Below are 26,449 nucleotides of genomic sequence, written 5' to 3'. Positions count from 1 at the left end.
GGTGAGGCACGTGAAGTTGGTGCTGGAAATTGAATTTAGGTCCTTTGGATGATTTATAAACATTCTTAATCGTTGAGTCTCCAAACCAGGATCCAAGGTTTTTGTTCACTACTTTTATAAAAATATTATTTCATTATTAAATATAATTTGGATTTTTAAAACTTTCATTTTTAAATCAGCAAAGGCATGTTAAATATTCCAAAAGGCATTCTACTTAGGGATAACTGTATTTTAAATTCAAGCTCTTAAAAACTCCAATAAACAAGCTGGGCGGTGGTGGCACTTGCCTTTAATCCCAGTACTTGGGTGGCAGAAACAGGGGGGTTCTCTATGAGTTTGGGTCCAGCCTTGTGTACTGATCAAGTTCCAGGACAGCCAGAGCTATACAGAGAAACCTTGTCTCGAAAAACAAACAACATCAACAACAAAAGAAGCCATAAACTGTCCTTTACTAAGGAAATGGAAAAGAATTTTAACTTGGTCCAATCAATTTGATTACTATGCTTGTACTAATACTTAAAATGTTATACGAAATAGATTAAAGGCTCTGAAAGCTCTGGGACAGACTTCAGCCTCAGATTAAAGTAACTCTGACCTCATTTACTCTTATCAGGACACCCAAAAGTTTAGGTTAATTATTGTAATCCAAATTATAAAACAAAACAAACCTAGTCCCTAATAACAACCCTCAAGGTATTTTGTACTTAAGAATTCTATGTTTCCTGGGTTAACTTATTCTATGTACTTAAGAATTCTATGTTTCCTAGGATGCTAACTTATTCAGTAAAATGCTTGCCATGCAAGTGTGATGGTTTTAGTCCATATCCCCAAACCACATGAAAAACGCCTGGCATGGTAGTACATGCCTATTATCCCAACTCTTGGAAGGCAGAAGCTGGTGATGCATCCCTGGGGCAAGCTGGACTAGTCAAATCTGTGAGCCCTGGGTTGGGTAAGACCTTACTTACCTCAAAAGATAATGTGGAGAGAAACTGAAGATGAAGAGGGCAGGCAACATCAACCAGTGAACTCCACACACATATGCATAAAATGTACATACACACATACAAGTTACACACTATTTTAGCTACTTTTTCATTGCTGTGATAAGATACAGATTTTATGTGGGGCTCACAGTTTCAGGGGCTGGAGTCCATGACCACCGCAGGCAGGCAGACTCGGCCCTGGAGCAGTGTCTGAGAGCTCACATCTTAGATACATGTGAGGTAGAGAGAGCTAACTGGAATGGCATGACCTTTTGAAATCTCAAAGACCTCTACCATCACAGCCACACCCTCTGGTTCTTCCAAACAGTTCCACCAACTGGGGTCCAAAAATATATGAACCTACGTGGGTCATTGTCATTCAAACCACTACACATTCGTACACACATGAAAAAGTCCATGTTTCTTGATCAAATCATTATTTAAGTTATCCTATAGTATAATTGGCAGGCTTTCAAATTTTAAAATATTTCTATTTTTTTTTAACATTTATTTATTTATTATGTATACAGCATGTATGACTGCAGGCCAGAAGAGGGCACCAGATCTGATTACGGATGGTTGTGAGCCACCATGTCGTTGCTGGGAACTGAACCCAGGACCTCTGGAAGAGCAGTCAGTGCTCTTAACCTCTGAGCCATCTCTCCAGCCCCAAAATATTTCTATTTTACCAATAAAAAGTAAACAGACTATTATATAGTGACTCCTATTGGAGTTCTATTTTTCATTCTGATAATGCCCTGATATTTGGTTATTCCTAGAAGGTGCATGAAATTCTAACTTCTTATAAGTCTGAGCTCTCTTTTTCAGCCCTGTCACCAAAAATACTTGTACATGGGAAAAGACAATTTGTATAAAAGAGAAATTAAAAGAATGCTATATTGTTATCTGATTTCATCTGGAATATAAATCTCTCAAACTGAATTTGGTATAATACTGAGATAATGGAACATATCAAATTATTACCCAAAACAAGAATTATAATTTATACTTTAGAACTCAACATTTCCTATTAGAACTATCCACCCTTCATGAGGTTACAGCTATAAAATCAAACTGATTAAAAAGGAAATCTATAATCAAAAAGTAGTAAGTCATTTTTAATAACCCAAACATCAATTAAACCATCTTATCAAATACAAATAACTACAGACAGGGCAATGTCATCCACACAGTTTAAATACACATTTCTGTTTAAAATACCCTTTTCTCTTGCCTTCAACTCCTCAGGCCAGACCGTATTTTGATTATGCTGACATTAGGTGTAATATTCCTATTTTTACATGTCACATGTATGCCAGATACAGAGGTTGAAAAAACTTAGACCTGGATTACGACAGCTGAAAGAGTTGGTGGTGTGAACTGTTTAGTATTTACTGCTCCTGGGGACTGTGCTCCTGCCTACTCAGCCTCTCAGGCTAGGGGTGAAGGAAGTTTCCAGCACATTGGGACACAAAGTAATATTGTTTTTTGAGTGCACAAAATGTGATTGTTCGACCAAAAAAAGGAACTGTGAACTGATGATTTTAGAAAACAAACAAACCAAATGTGGTGGGTCCCAAAACAGCTTGACCACACAGCAGCCATGACAGGGTTAGGGGCCCAGACACAGCTTCTGTGACAGGCTGACTGGCAGGCAACACCCAGATCCAGGAAAAGCCCTAAGCTGATACCACCCAGGGATCTACCCAGGGATGAGGAAGTACCTGACATCCCAAACATTCCAACCGTTAGATAAGGTGGCCAGATGTCCTATTTTTGTTTTACAGATACCCCTAGACAATTGTCAGCCAATCAAGGTCCTGGACCCTGGAAATCTCCTCACCCCAACCTCTCCTATGATAAAAACTCTGCCCCACCTGAGCTCAGGGCTCTCTGCTCTCACTGCTGCGTCTGACAGACAGAGAGACCAAGCTCGGAGCTTGAAATCAAAGGCTCTTTGCTTTTACATGCGGGATTCAGTCTCCGTGGTGGCCTTTTGGGGGTCCCTGTGATCCGGGCATAACACCAAACATGTGAAACATTCTACAAGGTTGAGGGACTGGCTCGCATGGCTGTGACAGTGGAGAGATAGAATGTCAAAGCTGGCAGATAGTCTTGGGCTACCTTTAGCCTCCTAAAGAGCCATTTATTACCTACCTACATGTGGGAACTAACATCCTCCTGACTCACAAGTCAATCCTTTCAGATTCACAAACAGCTTCCTCACTCCACCAACAAAAGGTCAAGATGTCAAGATATCCTCTGAGGCCCATAACAAAGAGTCCCTCTCTGTTTCAACTCACACACCTGTGTTAACAATGCACTTAATCATGCCTTGATTTATAACTTTACAGAAACTTTGTGAAATCAATAGCATGTTAGAAGATGGTATTTGTAGCAACCTGAAGCTGTGTTCTTGGACCATGGCCAGTTATACTTGGCTCTCTTATTCTCTTTGAAAATGAATTTTAAAAAATCCTACAGATGAAGAACACAAGGACTAAATAACGCCATCAAATATAACCAGCAAACCCGAGTAAGCATAAGAAACCAGTGACTTTAAAGACAATATTTAAAACATGAAGTTATGCCAGACAGTGGTGGCACACATCTTTAATCCCAGCACTTGGGAGGCTGTGGTAGGTAGATCTCTGTGAGTTCAAGGCCAGCCTGGTCTACAGAGTGAGTTCCAGGATAGCCAGGGCTACACAGAGAAATCCTGTCTTGAAAAACAAAACAAAACAAAAAAAAGCTAATTGAACCTCTCACCTTGTCCTAATGATAAAATAGTGGAACAAGCAAATATGGAACAAAATAGAACCCAATAAAGTAAGAATGACCTACAAGGCCCAGGCCAGCCTCTGAGCCCAGCCAGCCTGGGTATTTTGGTCTAACAGAGTGTGTGCATGGGCAGCTCCCAGAGGTACCATTTGCCTGCCTTATACCTCTGTTCTAGTCTCTTGTGACAATAACTCCATCCATATCAGTCTTCCATTTAACATTGGAAGAGTTTAAACTCAGACACTGAGGGCATTCAAATATTTGAAAAAGGAAAAGCTGGATGTGATAATGCAGGCCTGCAATTCCAGCGGGCCACTATGGGCTATACAATGGAGATGGGAACAACAGATTGATAAAATGAGCATTTTTACTCTTCCTTGGTTTTTGTCTGGTGTTTTTGAGCTTTGTTCCTATTTTGACTCTCTAGTGGTATGTTTGTAGTGTTCTTTCATCAGTATTTTAAAAAGTTAACAGGCAAGCATAAGTAATTTTAGTGCATTTTCTGAAAAGTGACCTCAAATTCATATGGCTATATGTCAGAAGAGAATGTGAGTTAAACTGGGAAGTTAACAAATACAACTGAAATAGAAATCTGGAAAAAAAAAAAAAAGCAAAACCCAACCAACCAAAGAAAAAACCCATGAAATTACAGGAGCAGAATGAGAAGGAATAAAGAAAGCTGATGCAATCAGTACAGACCAACAAGGCCACCAGGATTCATCTAATCCAAGAGGGAAGAGGAAAAGGAAGGGGGCTGGAAAATGTTTACAGAAACAAACTTTACCATGTTAGATACCAGCCTCTAGGTACAGAAAGCAGAATGCTCTCTAATCACCCAGCCCGAAGAGAAGCACACCAAGACACACAGGAAGGTAGCTAAAGCCAAATACGAGTTCAGGGAATGAGACTCAGGAGGGTCTCAGCGCTGTCAGGAAGCAGGCAGGGTTAGGTGCTAAGAACAGACCTCCTCTTCAGCTTCCATACATTTGCCTCATTTCACTCTGATATGGAGAACTAGGCAGCTGGCTTTGTTTTACCTTCAGCTACAGAAAATTTAAAGCCAAATCTGAAACTTAGTAAGGAAGTTAATTTTATGATTTGAGTATTTGTTTTTTATAATTACCCTTCAGGACATTTTCAATTCAAACTACAAAAGATACAAGGGGAAAAAGCAGGCAAGGATGGAAGATGAGAAGAAACGGAGGGATGGAGGCAGGCAGGGAGGAAGCATCCAGGCACAGGTGCATAGGGCGAGCTGTGTCTAGGACGTCTGGCCCACAGACAGGGTAGGTGAGATGCTCATAAACCAGGCCTGGTAAAAACCAGTTGTTTTGGGGGTCAGTCACCTGTCCCTTTGGAGCTTTAAACCACAAAAGCTGTCTTTCTGACAAGACCAGTCTTCCACTGGTCACTGACAACTGTCTAGAGAGCTCTGAAAGCAGCTCTGAGTCTGCACGGCACTGGGGACCACTCACACGTTACTGCCTGCCAGGCAGCACAGCCTGAGCCCTCTATGTCCCTGATTCCTGGTGGGACCTGAAGCACCAACAAGTTAAAAAAATAATTGCCAACTAAAGTGCTTTACAAAACAAAAGAAAATTAATTAAGATGCTATGAAAAGCAGAAACTCCATACTGTCATTCTTAGAGATTATTTTAAATACAGCAATACTTCCAAGGTTACACATTCTAGCCAGAAGGTAGAGTTAATTAGTCAAGTATTAGATCCCTTAGAAAAAAACGTCTATTTCTAGTCAGGGAAAGTCACATTGAAATGACTCACGGCTGCACAGCTGTCTGTTTCCAGACAGCCTGCTAAGGCTGATCATGAAATGCAGGACAAGAGGTCCTGGTGCTCCTGTCGCCATATCCTGCATCAATGCTGGTCCCTCCCAAGCCATCTGCCACCAAGTCTACCCTCCCCAATTCTGAGTGAAGAGCCTGAGAAGGTAGCAAGATCACTGAGTACAATGCTCAGAAACTCCCACAGAATTGAGTCAGAGAGAGGAAACATGACCCCATTGTGGGACAGGATGCAGCATAGGACATGGGACTGCCACTGAGAGAACAGATAGCTGTCCGAAGCCTGCAGGAAGTGAGTTTCTCTAGAAGACATTTAGGGGCATGAGGGCTGCAGAAGAGAATTGGTGCAGGAGGATAATAAGCAGAGGTCAGAAGGGCTCCTGTTAGAGTTTATTGTTCCTGGTTCCTGTTAGCGGCACATATGGCTCTTTCGAGAGGTCCTGCTATGCAGCACTTAAATGAGGTTTGTGGGCAATGTGCTGTAAGCTGCTTGGTGGCGGCATGAACCCACTGCTTCCCAGAGTTGGCAGTGAACGTACCTCCGCCATGTTGAAAAGCCTAACGGGCTGGGCAGTTGTGGTGCACACCTTTAACCCCAGCACTTGGGGACAGAGTGGATCTCAGTGAGTTTGAAACCAGCCTGGTCTACAAAGAGAGTTCCAGGACAGCCAGTACTGTTACACAGAGAAACCCTGTCTTGAAAAAACAAAACAAACAAAACCCAGAAAAGCCTAACAAGGCGGAGCCAGCAGCGAAAGCTACTGCTTTGGTCCTAGCCACACAATTTAGCAGTTTAAAGCAATGGTCAAAAAAGGATTACAGATACACTATAAAGACAAATTCAGACAGAAAAAAACCCTCTAAATGGGTTACAATATGTATAAAAATGTACACAGGCTTGGGAGAGAGGAGATAAAGGATCTAGATAGTCATAAAAATAAAATAAAGTGGGGCTGGAGAGATGGCTCAGAGGTTAAGAGCACTGGCTGCTCTTCCAGAGGACCTGAGTTCAATTCCCAGCAACCACATGGTGGCTCACAACCACCTGTAATGAAATCTGGTGCCCTCTTCTGGCCTGCAGTCATACATACTGTATACATAATAAATAAATAAATCTTTAAAAAATAAAATAAAATAAAGTGTAGCACGACTCCTAAAAGGTCTTATTAATAAAACCAAACCCAGGGCCAGGTATTGGGGTGAATGCTGGGAAGATGAGAGAAGCAGAACAAGCCACAGCCACCTGACCTCACCAGTTCCTCAGCTGATCCGGTTTCCTCAGACTGGAAGCCTCTGTGCCCTCATCCGAATGGATCTCAGGTGAACTGTTGCTCAAAAGCCTAAAAGCTTAACCAGGCTCTATTTCCTTGTCCTCACACCTTAAATACCTTTCTGCTTCCTGCCATCACTTCCTGGGATTAAAGGCGTGAGTCACCATGCCTAGCTGTTTCCAGTGTGGCTTTGAACTCACAGAGATCCAGACAGATTTCTGCCTCTGGAATGCTAGGATTAAAGGAGTGTGTGCCACTATTTTCTGGCCTCTATATCTAGTGGCTGTTCTGTTCTCTGACTCCAGATAAGTTTGTTGGGGTGAACAATATTTTGGGAAACACAATAATATCTTAAAAGAGAAAAATAAAATAAATAAGCCATGTAAAGATGGAAAATACACAGTGAGTCTGGATTATGAATATCATTACGTTTTCTTGGAAATTTTTCACTGCTAATGTATGCTAACTACAGAGAGATTTGATGGTGGGGGCTACTAAGTTAAAGCAATATATATATATATTTAAAAAATATCGACTTCAAAATTTAGGTCTAAGGATATGTTGCTTTGGAAAAGAGGTTCTGCTTTTGTTTCCACAGAAGATGAGAACCTATGGATTGCTTCTAGGCTAATAAGGTTTGATTGACCAAGACCCCCTGAAAGGTCTCTGATGACAGCAATGGCTCAGATGATCCAACATCCAGAACAGCTTCAAGGCAACTGGCTGAGATGATGTAGCCTCACAGACTACTACAACCAAGATTTAACCATAATTTTCTAAATTTTCTCAGGATCCCCATAAGATGAGCAGTACCCCCCAGTCAGCAGGAAACAGTATAGAAAACTATGCCCAAATTCCTAATATATTGTTTATAAATGTTTGTTTTCATTTAAAGGGGGTTGATTATAAATGGTTAATGGTCATAGTCAATCTCTTTCTATAGAAAAAAGGGGATATGATATAGAAATGATGAAAAAAAGGTAGATTATGGTTTATTAATACAGGTTTAGGGTCAATTTTGTTATATGTATATTTATGCTCTTGTTTGGGATATTATGTTTATGCAGCTCATTTGAAATTGTAATATATAATTAAGAAATGCAGATTATTAGTCATCTATGATAAACTTATAATCATGTTATTTAGGTTTTCTACATATACAAAGATATATTTCAATTAGGTAGGTAATCTTCAAACACTTCAAAGACCTACTTACAGAATACGGTATTTAAAATGTTTTAAGAACTTAGGTTTTTCTGTATAATGAGACATGTCTACTTCTGGCAATACCGATTACTTCAAAGAGGATAATGGGCTTTGAGGAAACCCATTAAGGAGTTTGCTTTCAATATGGTAAAAGCTAGCCATCTGGGCAAGAAACTGCTCTTGCCTGGACTGCTTGACAACATGATTTATAAATTGGACATGCAGGACCTGTAGGAAAATTGACACCGAACTCTGCCACAACAAGGTGGGATGGTCCTTCAGGTTCCTGCTTCACAAAAGAAACTGCCAGACATTCTGCAGGGCACAGAGGAGAGTGACTAACGAACTTTGCCAAAATTGGCAGGTCTCAAATTTCCTGCTTCACTGAAAAGTCTGCCAGATACTCTAGTGTAGTGGGTATTTGCTCTACCCATGACCTAAGGCTATCTATCTGGCCTGATAGAGGGAGTGCATCTTGTCTGCCATGTGACCCCTTAAAAGTGAAGGGGGAGGGGATCACGAGCTCTCTTGAATGTGGAAAGCTTCCTGATGCATAGTTCAGAGAACTGGTCTGGAGTTTTCCTCATCTTTACCTGGGAGATGAAAAGACAGTGGCGTCGCTTCATTTTGTATTCATGATTGTGTGATCCCCATTTCATTACTTAATAAACAAGTCTTCTTCCAAGACATTATTCTAGACCTATAGGCTGAAAATGGATGCCCCAACATTACAAAAGAACTTTGGGTGACTCTCCAGGCAGCCAGATCTCTTGTTATTTCTAGAGTTTTAGAAGTTGCTTACAATTCACTTCCTGTTTATTCAGGTAATAATACATCCTTCTGGGATCTTTGATGGAGTTAAAGATTAGATAGTTATAATTTTCCTTAATTATGATAAAAGGTAAATGAGACATAAAACTTGAGATTCACTAAGATAAGATAGAGGAATGTCTTCTCTAATTTTGTCAAAAACAAATAATTATTGTAACTATAATTCTTGCTTGATAACTGTTTTGTTAATGCAACTTTACTATGTTAAAGTTAAAACCTTCCTTTTTGATTAGACAGAAAAGGGGAAATGCTGTGGTATATCTTTCTGTAAACTATGGATATGTTTTATTACCATTGGTTAATAAAGAAGCTGCTTTGGCCTATAGCAAGGCAGGATACAGCCAGGTGGGAAATCCAAGCAGAGATACAGGGAGAAGAGAGAGGAGTTGGGGAGACACCAGTGACACCCAAGAAGCACTGGTAAGCCACCAGCTACATGGAGATACATAGATTAATAGAAATGGGTTAATTTAAGATGTAAGAGCTAAAAAAAGCCCCAAACAAAAAACCCCACAACAACAACAATAAAAGAGCTAGCTAGTTGTAAGCCTGAGCAATAGGCCAAATAGTTTGTAATTAACTAAGCTTCTGAGTGATTATTTTACAAGCTGCTGTGGGACCTCGGGACAGAGAAAAGGCTCCGGAGGACAACCTGTGGAGCGGGCTCTCTCCCCCACCATGTAGATCCCAGGCACTGAGCTCAGGTACAGGCCAGTGGCCAATGCCTTTACTAAGCCATCTTGCCAGCCTGTGGGCTCATATTTTAGGCCGTTTCTTCACAATGATGAGTATTTCTCTTGCTGTGTAGAAGCTTTCTAATTTAATGTAGAACCATGTCAACTCTGGGATTTCTGTGCTGCTAGAGTCCTTTCAGAACATCCTTCTCTGTGCCTAGCTTAAGTATTTCCACTAGTTTTCTACCAGTGTTTCAAACTTGTTGTAGTCCCTTATGTTGACGTTTCTGACCCAGGTTGAATTGATTTTTGTGTAGGATGAAAGACAGGAATCTAGTTTCTCTATCTACAGGTAGAAATCCGGTTTTCCATTTGTTGGAGACGCTGTCTTTTTCTTAGTACATGTTTTTGACACCTTTTTCAAGATTAGGTGGCTGTTATAGCTGCGTCATTGGTTTATGCATCTTTTTTCCCCACTAGTACCTTATAGTTTGTCATTATGGCTCATGACATGGATTCACAACATGCCCCCATGGTTGGGCATGGTCGCCCATGCCTGGCAGGACCTAGTCACTTCCGCCTAGTCACTTCCAGGTCAAAATGTCTCACATGACCAGCACCCCGTAGCTTTGCATGGTTGTGTAAAGCACGGGGCGCAGCCATGTAATCTATGCACATGCATGGAATAGCCACATGGGCCTGTGTGCGCAGGCGCTGCACACACGTGTCTTTCTGCAGGCCTGTGCACATCTGTCCATCTCCCTTATCTTATTAAACTCTTGTTAGTGGATTCTGTCATGTTTCATGACTTTTCCTCGCAGGTTAAGAGCGCCGCAAAAACCAACAGCTCACTAATATAATCTCATAATCTGATAGGCAGGCTCCAATATTACTCTTTCTGCTTAGGATTGCTTTGGCAATTTGGAACTTTTTATGCTTCTATGTCAATTTTCATTATTTTTTTAATTATTTGTGAATAATGTTACTGGAATTTTGATTAGGCTGTTGACTACAGCGACCACTTGGTAACTGGCTCATCTTTTTTTTTTTTTTTGGTCGGAGCTGAGGACCGAACCCAGGGCCTTGCGCTTGTTAGGCAAGTGCTCTACCACTGAGCTAAATCCCCAACAACTGACTCATCTTTATGATTCTACACATCTAGTTGGCATGGCAGGGCTTCCTCGATAATGTCTTCTTCAGTGTCCTCAAAAACTCAATGTCTTCTATTCAGAGGTCTTTACTTCCTTGGGTGGGTCATTACAGATCTGTTTTATGATAAATATGGTTTTTCCCATTATTTCTTTCTTAGGAAGTTTGCTATTATATATAGAGAAATAAACAATATTTCTGTATGTTGGTTTTATATTCTGCTATTTTGCTGAATTGTATATTAGGTCTCAGGTTTTCTTACTGAGTCTTTAGAATCATTTAAATATAGGATTATGTCATCTAAACACAGGCATACTTTCTCTTTTCTATTGGTGAAATTATTAAGACCACTCCATGTAGTTAAAAGGGAGATTTATTTAGTGGGTAACTTACAAATGAAGGGATAGGTAGGTGGCAGGTTCTGGAAAGTCCGGTAGTGTTCTCTGGAGAACTCTCCTTGGTTTACCTCTAGCGTCCAGGTCCAGGAAACAAGAGAGGCAGCGCGATCTGGGGTCTTCAGGGCCCTCCCTTGGCCCCGCCTTGTAGGCGTGATAGTTCCTGAAGCCTCAATGGGGGTTGGAACTTCCAGACCAAAGCTGGAATGGCTACCCACTACACTTTTCCCTTTATTACTTGTGTCCCTTTACTTCTTTCTCTTGGCTTGCAGTCCTAGTTAAAACTTTGAGTACTGTACTGATGAAGAGCAGAGAATGGGCGCCCTTGTCTTGCTCCACATTTAGAGGAGATGCTTTCAGTTGTTTTCATTTAGTATAATGCTGACTAAAGATCTGTCATGTATAGCCTTTATTATGCTGAGATATATTCCTTTGATTCCTACTTTCTTCATTAAGGGATTCTAAGCTTTATCTAAGGCCTTTTTGCATCTGAGTTGATCATGTGGTTTATGTCCAAAAGTTTATCTCTATGCTGTATTACATTTATTGATTTGAACGCCTAGGTTGAAACCCACAAGGTTATATGACTTTCATTTTATGAAGTGTATAGTGTATGCTCAGAAGCACCACATGCATGTAGAGGTCAGAAGGTTGGGACCTGCTGGAAACGGAATCACAGACATTTGTGAGCTGCCCTGTTGCTGCAAGCCACAGGAAAGCCTATGGAGTCCAGCGACTATCACAAAAGCTAATGCTTGGAAAGGACTTTTCTGAAGGTCAAGCCATGGCTTAAGAAGTCTTGGTGATATTCTAGCTTTTGTATATATATTAGCCGGTTCCTACAATAATTTTCTTGTATGCTATGTATGCTTCCAAGAACTTCCATACCTAGCATCCTAGGCATAGCTTTGTTTCTTGTGCAAATGAAGCTCAGACCCTTCTTTCTCTCACAGCCCAAATGGCATTCCAGAGCAATTGACTCAACAAAAAGAGTTTTTTGCATACCAGGTGCAAAGTAGTTTTGAGACAGGTTTCCTAGCTCTGAGCAAAGTTACCTCTCCCTGCCAATATATGGCAGTACAGGAAAATAGAGGCAGTTTTATTTTAGTGACTTATAGACTCTTTTACCTAACCACCTGTAAGATTGTGTTTGAGCACATTAATGATAGAGTCGTAATGTTTCACCTAACCACTTACAAGAATATATTTTGAGTACATAAATTCGCTTTCTGACTTATCTGACCCCACCTCCTCTATTCACTCCCCCTTTGGATTGTAAATGAAGTTGGCTATCACAGCTCTTGTAGGGACCTTGGAGGCTTTGCTTTATATTCTAAGAGTCAGACTGATGATAAGGGAGAGAAAGGTTCCAGGGGAGAGGGAGGAAGGAACCAAGATGGAGAGGAATGAGGTTGAAGATGAAAAAGTTATGAAAAGACAGGAGAACAGGGGACAGAGAGGAGCTAAATATAAGAATAGCATTAAAGCTATGTATATAGAATTTAATTTCAGAGGAATAAAATAGACGGACGAAAGAGCATGGTGTACTTAGATTATTTTCCCGCAGATTACCCCCGCCATTAGTAGCGTCTCTTCTAGGCCCCTGGGAGGGAAATTAAAGAGACTGGACCTCAATAATTTCTGAAACCATGTAGGTGCTGGGAATCGAACCCAAGTCTTCTGTAAGAACAGTGCTCTTAACTGCTGAGTCACATCTTCAGCCTCATTATTTTTTAAATGTCTCTTAAATTCAGTTTGTTAGTATTGCATCAAGAGTTTTGGAGGATGGAGAGGTAGTTCAGTGGTTAAGGCTGTTTACTATTCTTGCAGAGGACCTAGGGCTTAATACCTACACTGACGCTTACAACCACATACACATAAAAATAATAAATCAAACAATTTAAAAAAGAATTTTTGCATGTAGGGCCTGCAGAGATAGCTTAATTTGTAAAGTGCTTGTACTGCAAGCACGAATACCTGAGTTCTATCTCCAGAAACCATTTAAAATATCTGGGCATGAAGACATGCACTTGTAATCCTAGCATCTAGAGAGAAGTTTGCTGATCTCTAGAAGTTGCTGGCCAGCCAGCCTAATAAGCAAGCCCCAGCCAGTGAGAGATATTATTTCAAAACAAAAACCTGAAGATGAACGGCACCCGAGGAATGAATGACACCCAAGGTTATTCTCTGCCACCCCAACACATGCACATGCACATGCACACACATACGCAAGTGCACACCCCTATACATGCACACACGTACACCCAAACAAAAGTGCACACGCATATAGTTTTTGTTTATCAAGGAGTTTGGCTACAGTTCTTGTTTTTTTGTTTGTATTTACTGTGTTCTGTTTTCAGGATAATGCTGTTTACTCCGTGAAATGAGTTCAGTAATGTGCCTTCCATTTCTAATTTGTGGGATAGTTTGACTAGCATAGGTAGTAGCTCTTCCCATCAGGTTTGTTAGTATTTGACAGTGAACTCATCTGGTCCTGGGTTTTTTTTTTTTTTTTTTGGAAGCCTTTTTGTTTCTTCTTTTTTATAAATTAAAAAAAATTATTCATATTTTATGTATGAGTGGTCTGCATGTATCCCTGCACACCAGAAGAGGACAGCAGATCACATTGTAAATGGCTGTGAGCCACCATGTGGTTGCTGGGAATTGAACTCAGGACCTCTGGAAGAGCAGCCAGTGCTCTGAACCGCTGAGCCATCTCTCCAGTCCCATGTTTCTTCTTTAATTCATCGACTACTAACTATGGGTCTTTTTGAGTTATTATATCTACTTTGTTTAGTTTTAGCAGGTCATGTCTCTAGAATTCATCCATGTCTAGATTCTCTAGTCCTTGGGATGTCAGTCCTCAGAGTGTTCCCCGATGTTCCTGTGCATCTCACTGGAGTCTAAAGTAAACTTCCTTTTTCACTTTCAATTTTATAAACCGTGGGTCTTTTCTTTCTTTTGGTTACTTTAGCCAGGGGTTCACTTTTTCAAAGACCCAACTCTTTGTTTGATTGATTTTTTGTTACTCTTAGTGTCTATTTCATAAATTTTTGCTCTGATCTTTCTTTTTTTGGTTTTGGTTTTGGTTTTGGTTTTTTGAAACAGAATTTCTCTGTGTTGCCCTGGCTATCCTGGAACTTACTCTGTAGACCAGGCTGGCCTCTGCCTCCCAAGTGCTGGGATTAAAGTCGTGCACCACCACTGCCCAGTTCTGCTCTGATCTTGATTGCTGTTTCTCATCTGCTTTTGGCTTTGGATGGCTCTTGTTTTTCTAAGACCCTGAAGGATACTGCTGGCTTATTTATTTGGGATTTTTCTGATTTTTAATGTAGGCACAAGAGCTATAAACTTCCTGACAGAGCTACTTTAGCTAAAGCCAAAGGTTCTGGTAAACTGTGCTTTCATTTTCATTCGATTCTAGTAACTTCTAAATGTCCTCCCTAATTTCTTCAATTAGCCACTGGTCATTCAACCATGTTCTGGGAGGGGACTGGCAAGATTGCTCAGTAGGCAGTGTTACTTGCTGCCAAGCCTGATGGCCTCAGGTTAATCTCTGGGACGCATATGGTGGTAGGTGAGGACCAACTCCTCCAAGTGGCCTTCTAAGCTCCACATGCATGCTGTGGCACACACATGACCACACCTACAGAAAAATGGATGTTATATAATATGTGTGTATGTTCTATTCTAAGTCACTTCATAGCGTCTAAAATAGTTTCTAGGTTGTACCTTGCCCTGACAGACTCCAATTTACAAACAGATTTTGACTCCCATTTTGAGGATAGAAGATAATTACATGCAGGGTGGACTCATAAACACCACCATCTGTTCAGTGCCACCCACATCGCACAGACAGATAATGACATTATCTTAGCAGTAGAAGTGGCGCTAACCTATAAATGTATGAAGGTGAATTGAGACTGTAGGAGCATGCAGGTGCATTAAAAGTAACCAGCAAGAACTTATCAGACATGCTAGACCAAGGAGAGGGTATAACTAACTCCTTTACCTCTACCCCATAAAATGGAAAATATCTAGCATTGTCATTGCAGGGGTCCACACCCACCTGTCATTGGTTACTAGAGTATGCACCAAGGAATGACAGGCAGAGAAGTCCCAGTGGTCCCTGGGCTGTCAGCTCAGTCCTCCATTGCTGACATGGCCATCCACATGCATGTCCCTCTGGACTTAGACCTGCTGCTCCTGTTGCAGATTTGGCTCTGCTCTTTGGTCTCTGCAGCTGGCCATATCTTCAGTCTCAACTCAGACTCTTTCATGCCTGATCTCTACAGCAATGGCTTCTTCCTTGGAGGCTGGTTTGGATTTGTTATCTTATCAATATATGCATTTAATGAGATATGAGATTCAATATGCATTTCAATCCACCAACTTCTGAAAGTTCTTGTACTACTACTGTTGTTACCTTGTATTCGATCTGTAACTCACACATACATGTGGATCTATATAGATACCTTTATTGTATCCTGTGTGTGGTATGATATGAGTTATATTAGTAAGTAAGACTGGAATTAAAAGAACCAGCATTCACCTCAGCCAGATTTTTGAGGTAGGTAATTATCTGGCAAATTGCTGCCACCAAAACCGATGCAAGTAGTAAGTCTATTGTTATTCAATAAATTCTCACACTATGAAAACACACAGTGTCCTTTATGTTTCTGGCATGAGGTACTCTTGACAGAACCCCTACATTTGGCACAATATGTATTTACAATTGTCTACATTTTCTTGATGAATCATCCCCTTTATTAACATGTGCATGGCCTTTACCTGATCAGATATAGCAGCATTTGTATGATCAATAGATCAAGGCCTTAGAAAACCCCCAATAGCCAGGTGGTGGCGGCACACACCTTTAATCCCAGAATTTGGGAGGTAGAGGCAGATGGATCTCTGTGGGTTCGAGCCCAGCCTGTCTACAGAGTGCGTTCCAGGACAGCCAGCCAGGGCTGTTACACAGAGAAATCCTGTCTCAAAAACCAACCAAACAAACAAATAACCAAACAATTTCTTGGTAACCCTCAATACCCCTGCAATGAAAATCAACACATAGGAGCATTCTATTTCAGTTACTGATTTGATGATGCCCCTTTCTTGAATCTGCTCCTTCTCTCTTGCTCTTTTCTTCCCTGCTTTCTTGCTAAAAGCTTCAGCATAATGCAGTTCCACCCCCTGGCTGTTTTTACTCATCTATGAAACCTAGATAGGAAGGTTCTGGCAAAGCAGGCAGTAGACATCCCTTCAGGAGGGAAGGTGAAGTGCTGGAAGGAGGTTCTGCATCTCAGGCCTTCCTGTGTCAGCTCACAGATCCACACTGGATCTACAGTGACAGTGCCAAGAGGCAGAGTCTCACGACTTCTGGTGCTCAGGGGTTAATGTCATACTGCAAACAGGCAGACAAGAACAGGGTCTTGACAGTTCTGACATGTGTGCCATGTGTAGAAATACAAAGCCTCTAGGGGCAGATCAGGAATGTCAGCATTTTTCTGAGGCAGCATTCTGTCCGAGTATGAAAAGGTTCTTGCTGCCCTTCCCTGGAGATAGCAAAATGCAAATGTATGCATGAAGCTTGCTGGCTTAATTAACTAGTCCACTGATATTACCATCAGAGAGAGTGCCCAGAAGCAGATGGCAGCATGCTGTAGAAAGGGAGAGCTTGCTAAGGCTTTAGGGGTGGGAGGGGAGAGGGATCTTAACTGGAGAAAGACTTCCTGGCTGACAAGGTCCTCCTCCCTTGCAAAAGGGTCCCTGCTGCCCTCCGCTGCTCCACTGTTTCTAATTCAGGCAGTTCAGAATGAGGCCTTCTGTGGATTCCACAATATGCCTGAGTTATTGTTTGGATTGCCTGCCCCCCACCTTGTTAGAAAATGTTCTCATGTATGTTATATTATTCTTTAGCTCTTCTGTTATTTCTAGAAGAGAAAACAATGTGAAGAATTTAACAGTAAAATTTATTGGCTTTTCTCACTAAAAAATAAAGCTGAAGCAGGAAAACTGAAAAATAAAAAACTGACCAAATTTTGATGGCTCTTTTTTCTCTTCTCCACACAAACACACACCAGTGTCAGTGTTTACAGTACAACAGAGATCACAGACACACACTAGTGTTTACAGCATAGCAGATCTCTCTCTCTCTCTCTCTCTCTCTCTCTCTCTCTCTCTCTCACACACACACACACACACACACACACACACACACACACACACACACACACACACCAGTGTTTACATTACAGCAGAGGTCATAGCAATCTCCTTAGTAGCCTATTTTTTATTTTTTGGTTTGTTTTTCATTTAGTGGTGCATTAGAGAATATATTGTTTTTGTTTTACAAACTTAAGAGGCAATCCAATACATGTCCATTTACCTGGACATGGAGAAACAGTAACTTTTAGTGACCTATGAATTATAGCCAAGATCCAGCATACATATGGTTACTGGTTGATGCCTAGCTCTTGTCAGAGGGTTCAGCAACAACAGAAAAGACACAGGTTAATAATCACAGGTCCTAGGGCCTGGCTGTGGTGGCGCACAGCTTTAATCCTAGCACTCAGGAGGCAGAGGCAGGTAGATCTTTGAGTTCAAGGACAACCTGGTCTACAAAGTGAGTTCCAGGACAGCCAGAGCTACACAGAGAAACCCTGTCTCAAAAACAAAACAAAACAAAACAAAACCACCAAATAAACCAAAACCCAAACAACAACAACCTCTGGCAAGCATTGTGGTGCATGTATCCTTATAGTCCTAGAACACAGGAGGCTGAGGGAGGAGGTCAGCCTGGGTTAAATAGTAGAACCAAGCCAGGAAAAACAAACACAAAAAAAATTAAGAAGCCCTAAAATTTCTTACCATGCATGATAGCCCAAAGTCTGAAAAGTCTGATTGACTATTACTCTATCAAGAGCTAGATATAAAAATTATGACTTTAAAAATGTATGCATTTATATTTTTTATTCTATAAGTAGTTATAAAAAGATGTTACCCAAGCCTGAAATTGTTCCTTTGGGGTTCTTTTTCTCAAGTGAGATTAACTGGGAGAGTTAATGGGAATTTCCTATCTTTTTTAAAAAAATAATTTATTTAACTTTATTTAACGTGCATTGGTGTGAAGATGTCAGATCCCAGGGAACTGGAGTTACAAACAGTTGTTAGCTGCCATGTGGGTGCTGGGAATTGAACCTGGGTCCTCTGGAAGAGCAGCCAGTGCTCTTAACTGCTGAGCCATCTTTCCAGCCCTGGGAATTTCCTATCTTAAATGGTTAATTAGTCTTATGTGAAACTTAGCCTCAGATTTTATTTTTCTGTACTGTCATACAAATTTAAAAGTACCGAGGGAAAAGCCATTCTACTTTGCAAATATTAAGATTAGCGCTATCTTAATATATGCACAATAAACCTAAATATGGAATTTGGAATTATCAAAAACAAGAGCCTAGTCCTACTATGGGAAATGAATGCCAGATAAATATCTTTCTCAGACCTTTATCAAAAGCTACTTGACTAATGCCCTCAGAACATTTACTGACCCAGCCATGACATCATTCTATTACATAGTACAGATTGCTATTTATAATGGCTAAATGAGAATGCCCTCCCACATAAGTTGAGATATTTGAACGTGAGGTCCCAAGTTGATGGTACTGTTTTGGAAGGTTAGGAGGGGTGGCCTTGCTGGAGGCAGGCTTTGAGTTTAAAGACTCACACCACTCCCAGTGAGCTCTCTCTGCTTCCTGTTTCGGGATATTTGATCACACTGTGAACCACGAGATTTCGTTTATTTAAATAAAATCAACCATAGGTCAAGAGGTGGAGCAAGCAACCAGCTGACTGGAAGTTAACTATAGACAGTGAGGGAAGTCAGGAGGCTGGGGAGAGGCACAGGAAGTAGAAGAGTAGGGGGCATCCAGTTGGAGGAGTTGTTGTTTGGGATGGATAGGAGAAAAGTCTCTTTCTGAGATGATGGCAGAGGAGGAAGGTCAGGTGGTTGCTTTCTCTGCCTCTCTGAGCTAGCAGGTTTTCATACCAGCATCTGGCTCCCAAGTCTTTATTGGTAAAACAAAAAGAGAGAAACTTAGTTAAAAGAACAGAACATTTGCCTCGCTACGTGGAGGTGGCTGAGGCGGCAGAGGCAGACTTGAAGGCCTCAGCAGAGGTTGCGGCTATGAGGAGCAGGCAGCGGCTCAGGCAGTGACAGGTTCGGGTGCAGCCGCCGTGCTGAAGATTAAAAAACAACAGCTTTCTGCTTGAGTTGGAAGACGTGGGCGCTAAGATTCTATCTCCTGCCACCATGTCTGCAACCTGTGTCCATGCTCCCTATTATGATGGGCTCTCTTTCCCTCTGGAGCCATACATCAAAGTAAACTCTCCCTGGTGTAAATTCCTTGGTCATGATGTTTTACCACAGCAAGAGGAAAGTAATAAACCGTTATCACCATCTTGCTCAAAGAACAAGAACATGACTGGACAGTTGTTTCAATATGGCTATTTTTAAAGTTCAAGCAGATAAGTAATAGACTGGTAACCTTGGGATCTTACGTTTTAACTTAGTGCAGAACTAGAATTTAATACAATACTTAGAGCTTTATCTATTTATTTTAAAGAACTCAACAGACCCAAAGAAGATATTTGAAAACTATACAAGATCTCACTTGAAGTTTTCTTGCAATCATGGACGTATGTGCAGTGATTATCCACTGCAGAAAACACAGAACCCATGCCATGTTGTTGGTAATGAAAACAAGAAAGAAATTCTGTTGACTGCAAATGGGTAGGGTAAAGTGCATGGTCTCTGTCGGCAACACCGGCTCCCTATATGGCTGTTACAACAGTTTGATGATATAAGAGAGCACACACAGCCTTCATTGGAAGGGCACACACTTATTGATTACTCAGGTTTTCAGATAGCCCATACCACCTTATTTTACAGAAACACACTCATGGATCATTATGCTTTTGGACATTTGATTAGTTTGTGTCAAAGCCTTCTATGCAGGATGCTATACTCACAAAATTGTTATAAATGTTTATTATGTAGATCTTTCCAGTCTGTAGAGCTGGCTACATTTTTGTATGAGTATTTTCTTTGTGTTATTACATGAAAAATTTGGAAATTCTAGTTTACTGAATAAACAGCCATATGTACAATATCACCCTGTCTTCTAACATCTACTACTGAAGTCATTAAGTTACTAGATATTTTCAGAACAAAGTGTCCAGTCATAGAAAGGGCAGCTTCCTTCATTAAACTGCTATATTATTACATCATGAGTATGAACTAGTTCACTGTTGCTCTTTTTTCTTTCTTTCTTTTTTTTTTTTTTAAAGATTTATTTATTTATTATGTATACAGTATTCTGCCCGCATGTATGTCTGCAGGCCAGAAGAGGGCACCAGATCTCATTACAGATGGCTGTGAGCCACCATGTGGTTGCTGGGAATTGAACTCAGGACCTCTGAAGGAGCAGTCAGTGCTCTTAACCTCTGAGCCATCTCTCCAGTCCCCTTTCTTTTTTTTTTTTTTGAGACAGAGTTTTTCTGTGTAGCCCTGGCTGTTCTAGGACTTACTCTGTAGACCAGGCTGGCCTCAAACTCACAGAGATCCACCTGCTTCTTCCTCCCGAGTGCTGGGGTTAACTCACGGTTACTCTTTTTGAGCTGGTTAGTAAAAGGCTCAACTGCATCAGTCTCAGCTGTCTGTCTACTCCATTCCCTAAGTTCATCACCGAGCTCCATTTTAGCCAGTAGTTGTGTTTGTTTATATTATATTCTATGATACTTTTAGAAGTAGGTTGGATTAAAAATATACATGAATAAATGAAATTTTCAGAAAAAAAACATGCCTATATTATAATGAATTTCTGTAAGAACGTATCCATCAGTTCAACCTGTGAGTTAATCCAAAAAGAACCCACCCCCATGTTATTAGTTACTGCATATAATTCTAGATGGTTCTCTAAACTCTACCTTTTAGGATGATTCATCACATATTGGCACTGTTATAGGAAGAAATGAATGTTGACAATTTTATAGAGCTTAACTTGAATAGGAGGAAAGGAGGAGCACCTGCTAGTAAGATGGCATATAATAACAAAAAGTTAGGTCTTACCTGAATGACCTCAGCATTCGGTAGGACTTTCCCAAATCAGACACTCTTCTGCAAAGTGGACCCACAGCCAGCTCCATCTGAAATATGAAGAGACAGACCACAGCTTTACATGGCAGACTCTGAAGGCTGAACTTGAGAAACACTCTCTATCAGTTCTTCCTTGTTGTGACAGGATACCTGATGTGAACAATCAAGAGGAAATGACTTATCTAGGCTCATGGTTTCTGAGGTTTCAGTCCATGTGAATGTCTGCTGGGGCACAGCAGCTCCCCCAATGGGGGCAGGAAACAGGAAGAGAAGCCTGTGCTGATGGCACCCCTTTTTATCTAGGCCCCAGCTGTGGATGGCAAGACATTCAGGGCAGGACTTCTCCCTCAGTTAATTCTCTCTGGAAACACCCTCCTAGGATACCTAGAGCTGCACTTTACTAATCTCCTAGTACATTTTCAGTCTAATCCAGTTGACAGTCTAACCATTATATATAACTAACAAAGTTGTAGTCTTTGTAACCTTAATGTTAACGGGCTGTGATACATGTTTTGGAAGTCACTTAAATTTACTAAAAGGTAAAGACTTCAATGACATTTACACTTTTTCACTAAAGAGGCCCAAGATGAGATGTTTTTATGCTGTTACATAAGAGAAGGAGTTCAGGTCATGTCTGAGTTGGGAGAAGAAGGTTTTCCAGACTATGTACTTGCATTCTTCACAGGCATCACAAGGCTCTTCGTAGTTGATATAACTGATGAGAATTTTTACCAGTCAGCAAGGTCCAAGTGATTATATAAAGTTTTAGCTATGGGGATTTCTGTGCCAGATTTAAGTGGCAGAATTTCAAACTTTAGTCAATATAAAATGACCCTGAACAAGTAACTTAACTCTCAGTTTTACCTTCTTCATATGTCAAATGGATATGGTAATATCTGCTTAGTATAATAACAGAAATTAAATGTACAAGCTCTACTTATGTGGCATATAAATACTTAGTTGTAAAATTGGTGCTGCACAGATAGCTCAGGGCTTAACAACTCTAGAAGAAGACTGGGGTTCAGTTCTCAGCATCTACACGGTAGCTCATAACTGCTTGGAACTCCAGTTTCAGGGATCTGGTACCTTCTTCTGGCCTCTGCAGGTACCAGACACACATATGATGCGTATACACACATGAAGGCAAATGCTCAAACACATAGAATTAAAATAGGTCTTTAAAAATTCTGAAATTATCAGTATTTAATTTTTTCTCATTTAAACTATTAAATTAATCTGCCCCCATACAAGATACTAGCAAAGGTTGGCTTCACTTCTTTTTATTTTTCTCTTTTGACTGGAAATTCTACTTGACACAAACTGGCTCCTGGTTCTTTATCTTCCACATGCTCATGCAAATTCTTTGTAATATGTGGTACTCAGAAGAAAACTGGTCCTCCATGTTGACTAAAATTGTGCTGCATGGTGAAGACCAGTTTAGAAAATGGCTGAGAGCAGATTATTCCCTGATGGTGCAGCATCTTTACTCAAACACACGGGGAAGGAACAGTCACAAGGTTCACCACCCTTAGGAAAACTGTTCAAAGCTCCTTGCCAATGAGGACCACAAAGCCCTAATTAATCATTCATTTGCAAAGCAAGTCATATTCCCTACTCACAGCCAGGTACCAAACTAGAGGGATAAGGTGGAGAAGTAGAAGTCTTTCCTTCAAGAATTCTCAAATTTAGTGAAGGGGATTTTTAAAAAATGCACCTTTACAATAACAAAACATGTGTAAATGTGTACATGCAGACACAAATATACATGCCCACATATCTTTATGATTTTGTTGAATGTTAATTGTGTTACTGAAATAAATGCACATATGCATATCAATTACTATTAGGCAAAATGAAAGTGCCACTGAGAATGCTGTGCCTGCTGCGAACCGCAGGGCAGCCCCCTGAGATGCTTCAGTGTTAGCTAACAGGTCAGCATCTCTGCTGGTACAGAGGTTCACAAGAACACAGTAACCTCTTACATGGCTAGAGGACTCTAAACTACACAAGCCTAAACAAGCATAATTCTAAAAAACCCACCAGTCTTCTTGCTGACAAACCAAACACGATGCTGGGAACCAACTACTCAACAAAAGACAGGGACGATGGGCTGCCCTTGGAGCCCTGGGTAGTTTATTCCCTTGCCAGGGAGTTCTGGTTTTCTTCTGAGCGGAACATTTATTTTACATTGAACACAAATAAATATGTAATTATAAATATGTAAACTAACTGTGGTATGCATATAAGGGTTCCCAAGCTCGTATAACCTTTGACTTAGCCCTGGAGTGGGACTAAATGTTAAAATAATTAAATAGCAATGGCAAAGTCCTATATGAGAGATTATTATCCCAAATGGTTGTGAACTCCATGATGACACATAAGATTTCTACACTACAGGGCGATTTCAAAAGGCTAAATGTTGAAGATGAATTTTTAGTCTAAAAAGGACCCCTAGGAGACTGAAAAATCATTTCCCTTTAAACAATGACGTTCATGTTTAAAGAGGGAGTGTTCTGTTAGAGGAGTCTGCAGAGCTCCAGATGGACACTCAGTGACAGGCACCTAGGCTGCTCCCTGCCCTGCTGCTGCTCTGTGTCCACCAGGAATTAGTTAACCACAGGGCTCATCTAGGTGTTTCAGAGGCATTCTTGCCCTGACAATGTTCAAGATAAGAAAAGGCAAGAGGAATCAGAACCAAAATGAGAAATTTGCTTTCTTTTCTAACTTTACATCTTTGGGCAATGTGGGAAAGATAAAAATGTGTGTATTTAAAGGGTACCGGAAAAATTATGAATAGAAATTGCTACGAGTACCACTAAATAATTTAATTCCAACTTCAATAGCTATCCTTTCCCTCAGAGAAAAAAAGAGACAAGTGGGGTAGAGGGGGAGCCGGTGCTACAGCAGGGGCATCGTGAGCATGTCTGCATGAGTGGGAACCAGCAGAGGCCTGTGGGCCTTGGACAAGCTCAGGGCTTTTTGAACTGCTGTATGATTAGTGTAGACACAGAGGCCATGTGGTCACAGCAGGAAATTAATTACCTGCAGGAAGCCACCGCATGCTCATGACCTAATTCTCCACTGGGCTGTATGAAGGCACTTCCCTCACTGTGAGCCCTCCAGATGGCAGCCTGCAACTGCTTTTTCTATGCACAGGTGCCCCTGAGGAGGTTAGAATTGTTTAAAGAACACTTAAAATGCTTCATTATTTGTCTTTATGTCTAAATGTTATGTCAAAATCTTCCCAGATTCTTTCTGCTGGTCTTTTCTTGAGCTCTGCTTATGGCTAAACAGCAGATTCTTTCATCTCAAGGACCCTTTTCAAACCCACAGAGAATTGTGTGTTCTGGATTCCAGTAACCTCAGTGGCCTTGTTTAATTGTGATTACAAATTGATAAACCCTTCAATAATGAGCCAGTTCAAAGGCTATAGTCCTCAGCTGATGCCTGTCAGGCATACAAATTTCAGAGAAATGTTATTTTAGCATTTTGACTAACCCAGACAAAACATTTCCCACTAAACAGGACTCTGAAAGCTCAAGTTCAACACATAATTGCAGTTGTGGCACGAAACAAAACCCAGTGAGATCAAAACCCCAATTCAAATTTTAATTAAAAAAAAAAAAAGAAAGAAAGAAAACAAAAACGGAGTGGCAACCATTTCCTAGTACCTGGGAAATGTTTGCTAACATTATTGGCCACAAATAGGGTGCTTTAACATGTCTTCCCTGCACCCATGGCTAAGACCTGAGCCAGGCTAAGAGGAATGGTGGGATCTTCTAAAACTGGACCACACTGTGCAGGAGCAGACAAGGGCCGGCCACAGGTGCTGAGCCTCAGCCCACTGCAGGGCTGGAGCACATTCAGCACAGCGTGTGCCCTTTCTACACACAAGTGAGTAACAGAGAGCGGTGAGTTCCACTTATCTTAAGGGGAAATGGTTTCAGAAGGTAATGTGTCTTAAGGAAACAGGACGGCAAACACGACTCTGAGTGCTGTGTGCAGCTCTGGGAAGGTGGGAGCCCACCCTGCCACTGGAGGTTGTACACTCTGGGGCGCCAGCTGCAGGAGTGTGCCATCTTTCGAGAGAACACATCATTAAAATAAAAGCCCAAGCGGCAAGCCTCTCTCCTCCAGCCCTCTCCTTCTGCCATCTCCTGCTCAGCTGCCACTCTAATTGGACTTGAAGTGCTGCCTCCAGGAAAGTGACTCAAGAACCAGCTGGAGAAGAATGCAAATGAGCTGGTGCTGGAGGGAGCCCAGCAGAGGGAGGAAGACAGAAGAAAAACAAAACCTAGGAGGACAGACCCACTGGAGAACAGCTTACGATATTTTTAAGGACTACAATAGGTTGTCGGACACACGGACACAACTGTTTCTGTAAGTCATTATTCACAGACAGAATAAAGGCAACAAAAATGGCCAAGGTTAAGCCAAATTAACAGGCATTTAATTATTTCTGTTCTCACATGTGGCTACTAAAGGTACCTTTCCCAAAGGAAGGCTCTTTTTGTATGCCACAGTAGTTTCACAGACATCATTTTGGGGATGAAAATAACTGCTGGGTCAATAAGAAAGAGGATGGTTTTTGAAAGCCAGGTTTGGGGTTGCTGTTTGTGTTGTATGTGTGCTAGGGCATGGGAGCATCTGGCAGCCATCACCCTGAACAGGCAGTTCAGGGCCTCTCCCAGACACACACTGACATTAGCATTTATCTTTATAAGCAAGGAGGATCTGGCAGACTTATATGAAGACTCCATCTGAATAACTATTTAGATCAGTAAAGCTAACAGTTTTGAAAGGTTTAAGAAATGGATTCACCCTTGACATATAAAAGAGAATTAACTGTTTCTGAATCTTCTAAGGAAACTGGGTGCTTCAAGTGTTTTTTCTTTGCCTCTGATTACTGAAAGGTAAAGGGGGAAAATCAGATAGCGTAAGTTGAAGGCTAGCCACATAGGAAAAGGGTACTGTACTTAGTGGAGGGTCCAAATAATCAGGCTGGATCTGCCAGGCAGCCTGCCCATCTCACTGAGCAGACAAAGATGCTCTAGAAGACACTGATGGGCTAGAGTTCTTCCTCTTCTCAGAACAACAGGCTGCCCCTTTCTGGCTGTTTGAAAAGGCATCTCATTGCTACAACATTTTTGAGTAAAGTCAATCAACTATTATTATTATGGCTTTATTGGATGATAAAATAG

The 26,449-nt window shown here is 41.1% G+C and overlaps 1 protein-coding gene across 3 annotated transcripts in view; it reads right to left on the bottom strand.

The window, feature by feature from the left end:
• The window catches only part of Cog5 (component of oligomeric golgi complex 5), a 328,269-nt gene that overhangs the window by 8,172 nt on the left and 293,648 nt on the right, over window positions 1–26,449 (bottom strand). For all 3 annotated transcript variants that reach the window (XM_028891732.2, XM_028891734.2, XM_028891733.2), the window contains one exon: window positions 21,222–21,298. In XM_028891732.2, the coding sequence (XP_028747565.1) occupies window positions 21,222–21,298 (77 nt within the window). The remainder of the gene's footprint in view (window positions 1–21,221; window positions 21,299–26,449) is intronic.

The sequence above is a fragment of the Peromyscus leucopus genome, chromosome 14 (genome assembly GCF_004664715.2).
Source record: "Peromyscus leucopus breed LL Stock chromosome 14, UCI_PerLeu_2.1, whole genome shotgun sequence".
Taxonomy (NCBI): Eukaryota; Metazoa; Chordata; class Mammalia; order Rodentia; family Cricetidae; genus Peromyscus; species Peromyscus leucopus.
The sequence above is the reverse complement of the archived record's forward strand: the minus strand, read 5'-3'. Positions and strand labels throughout refer to the sequence as shown.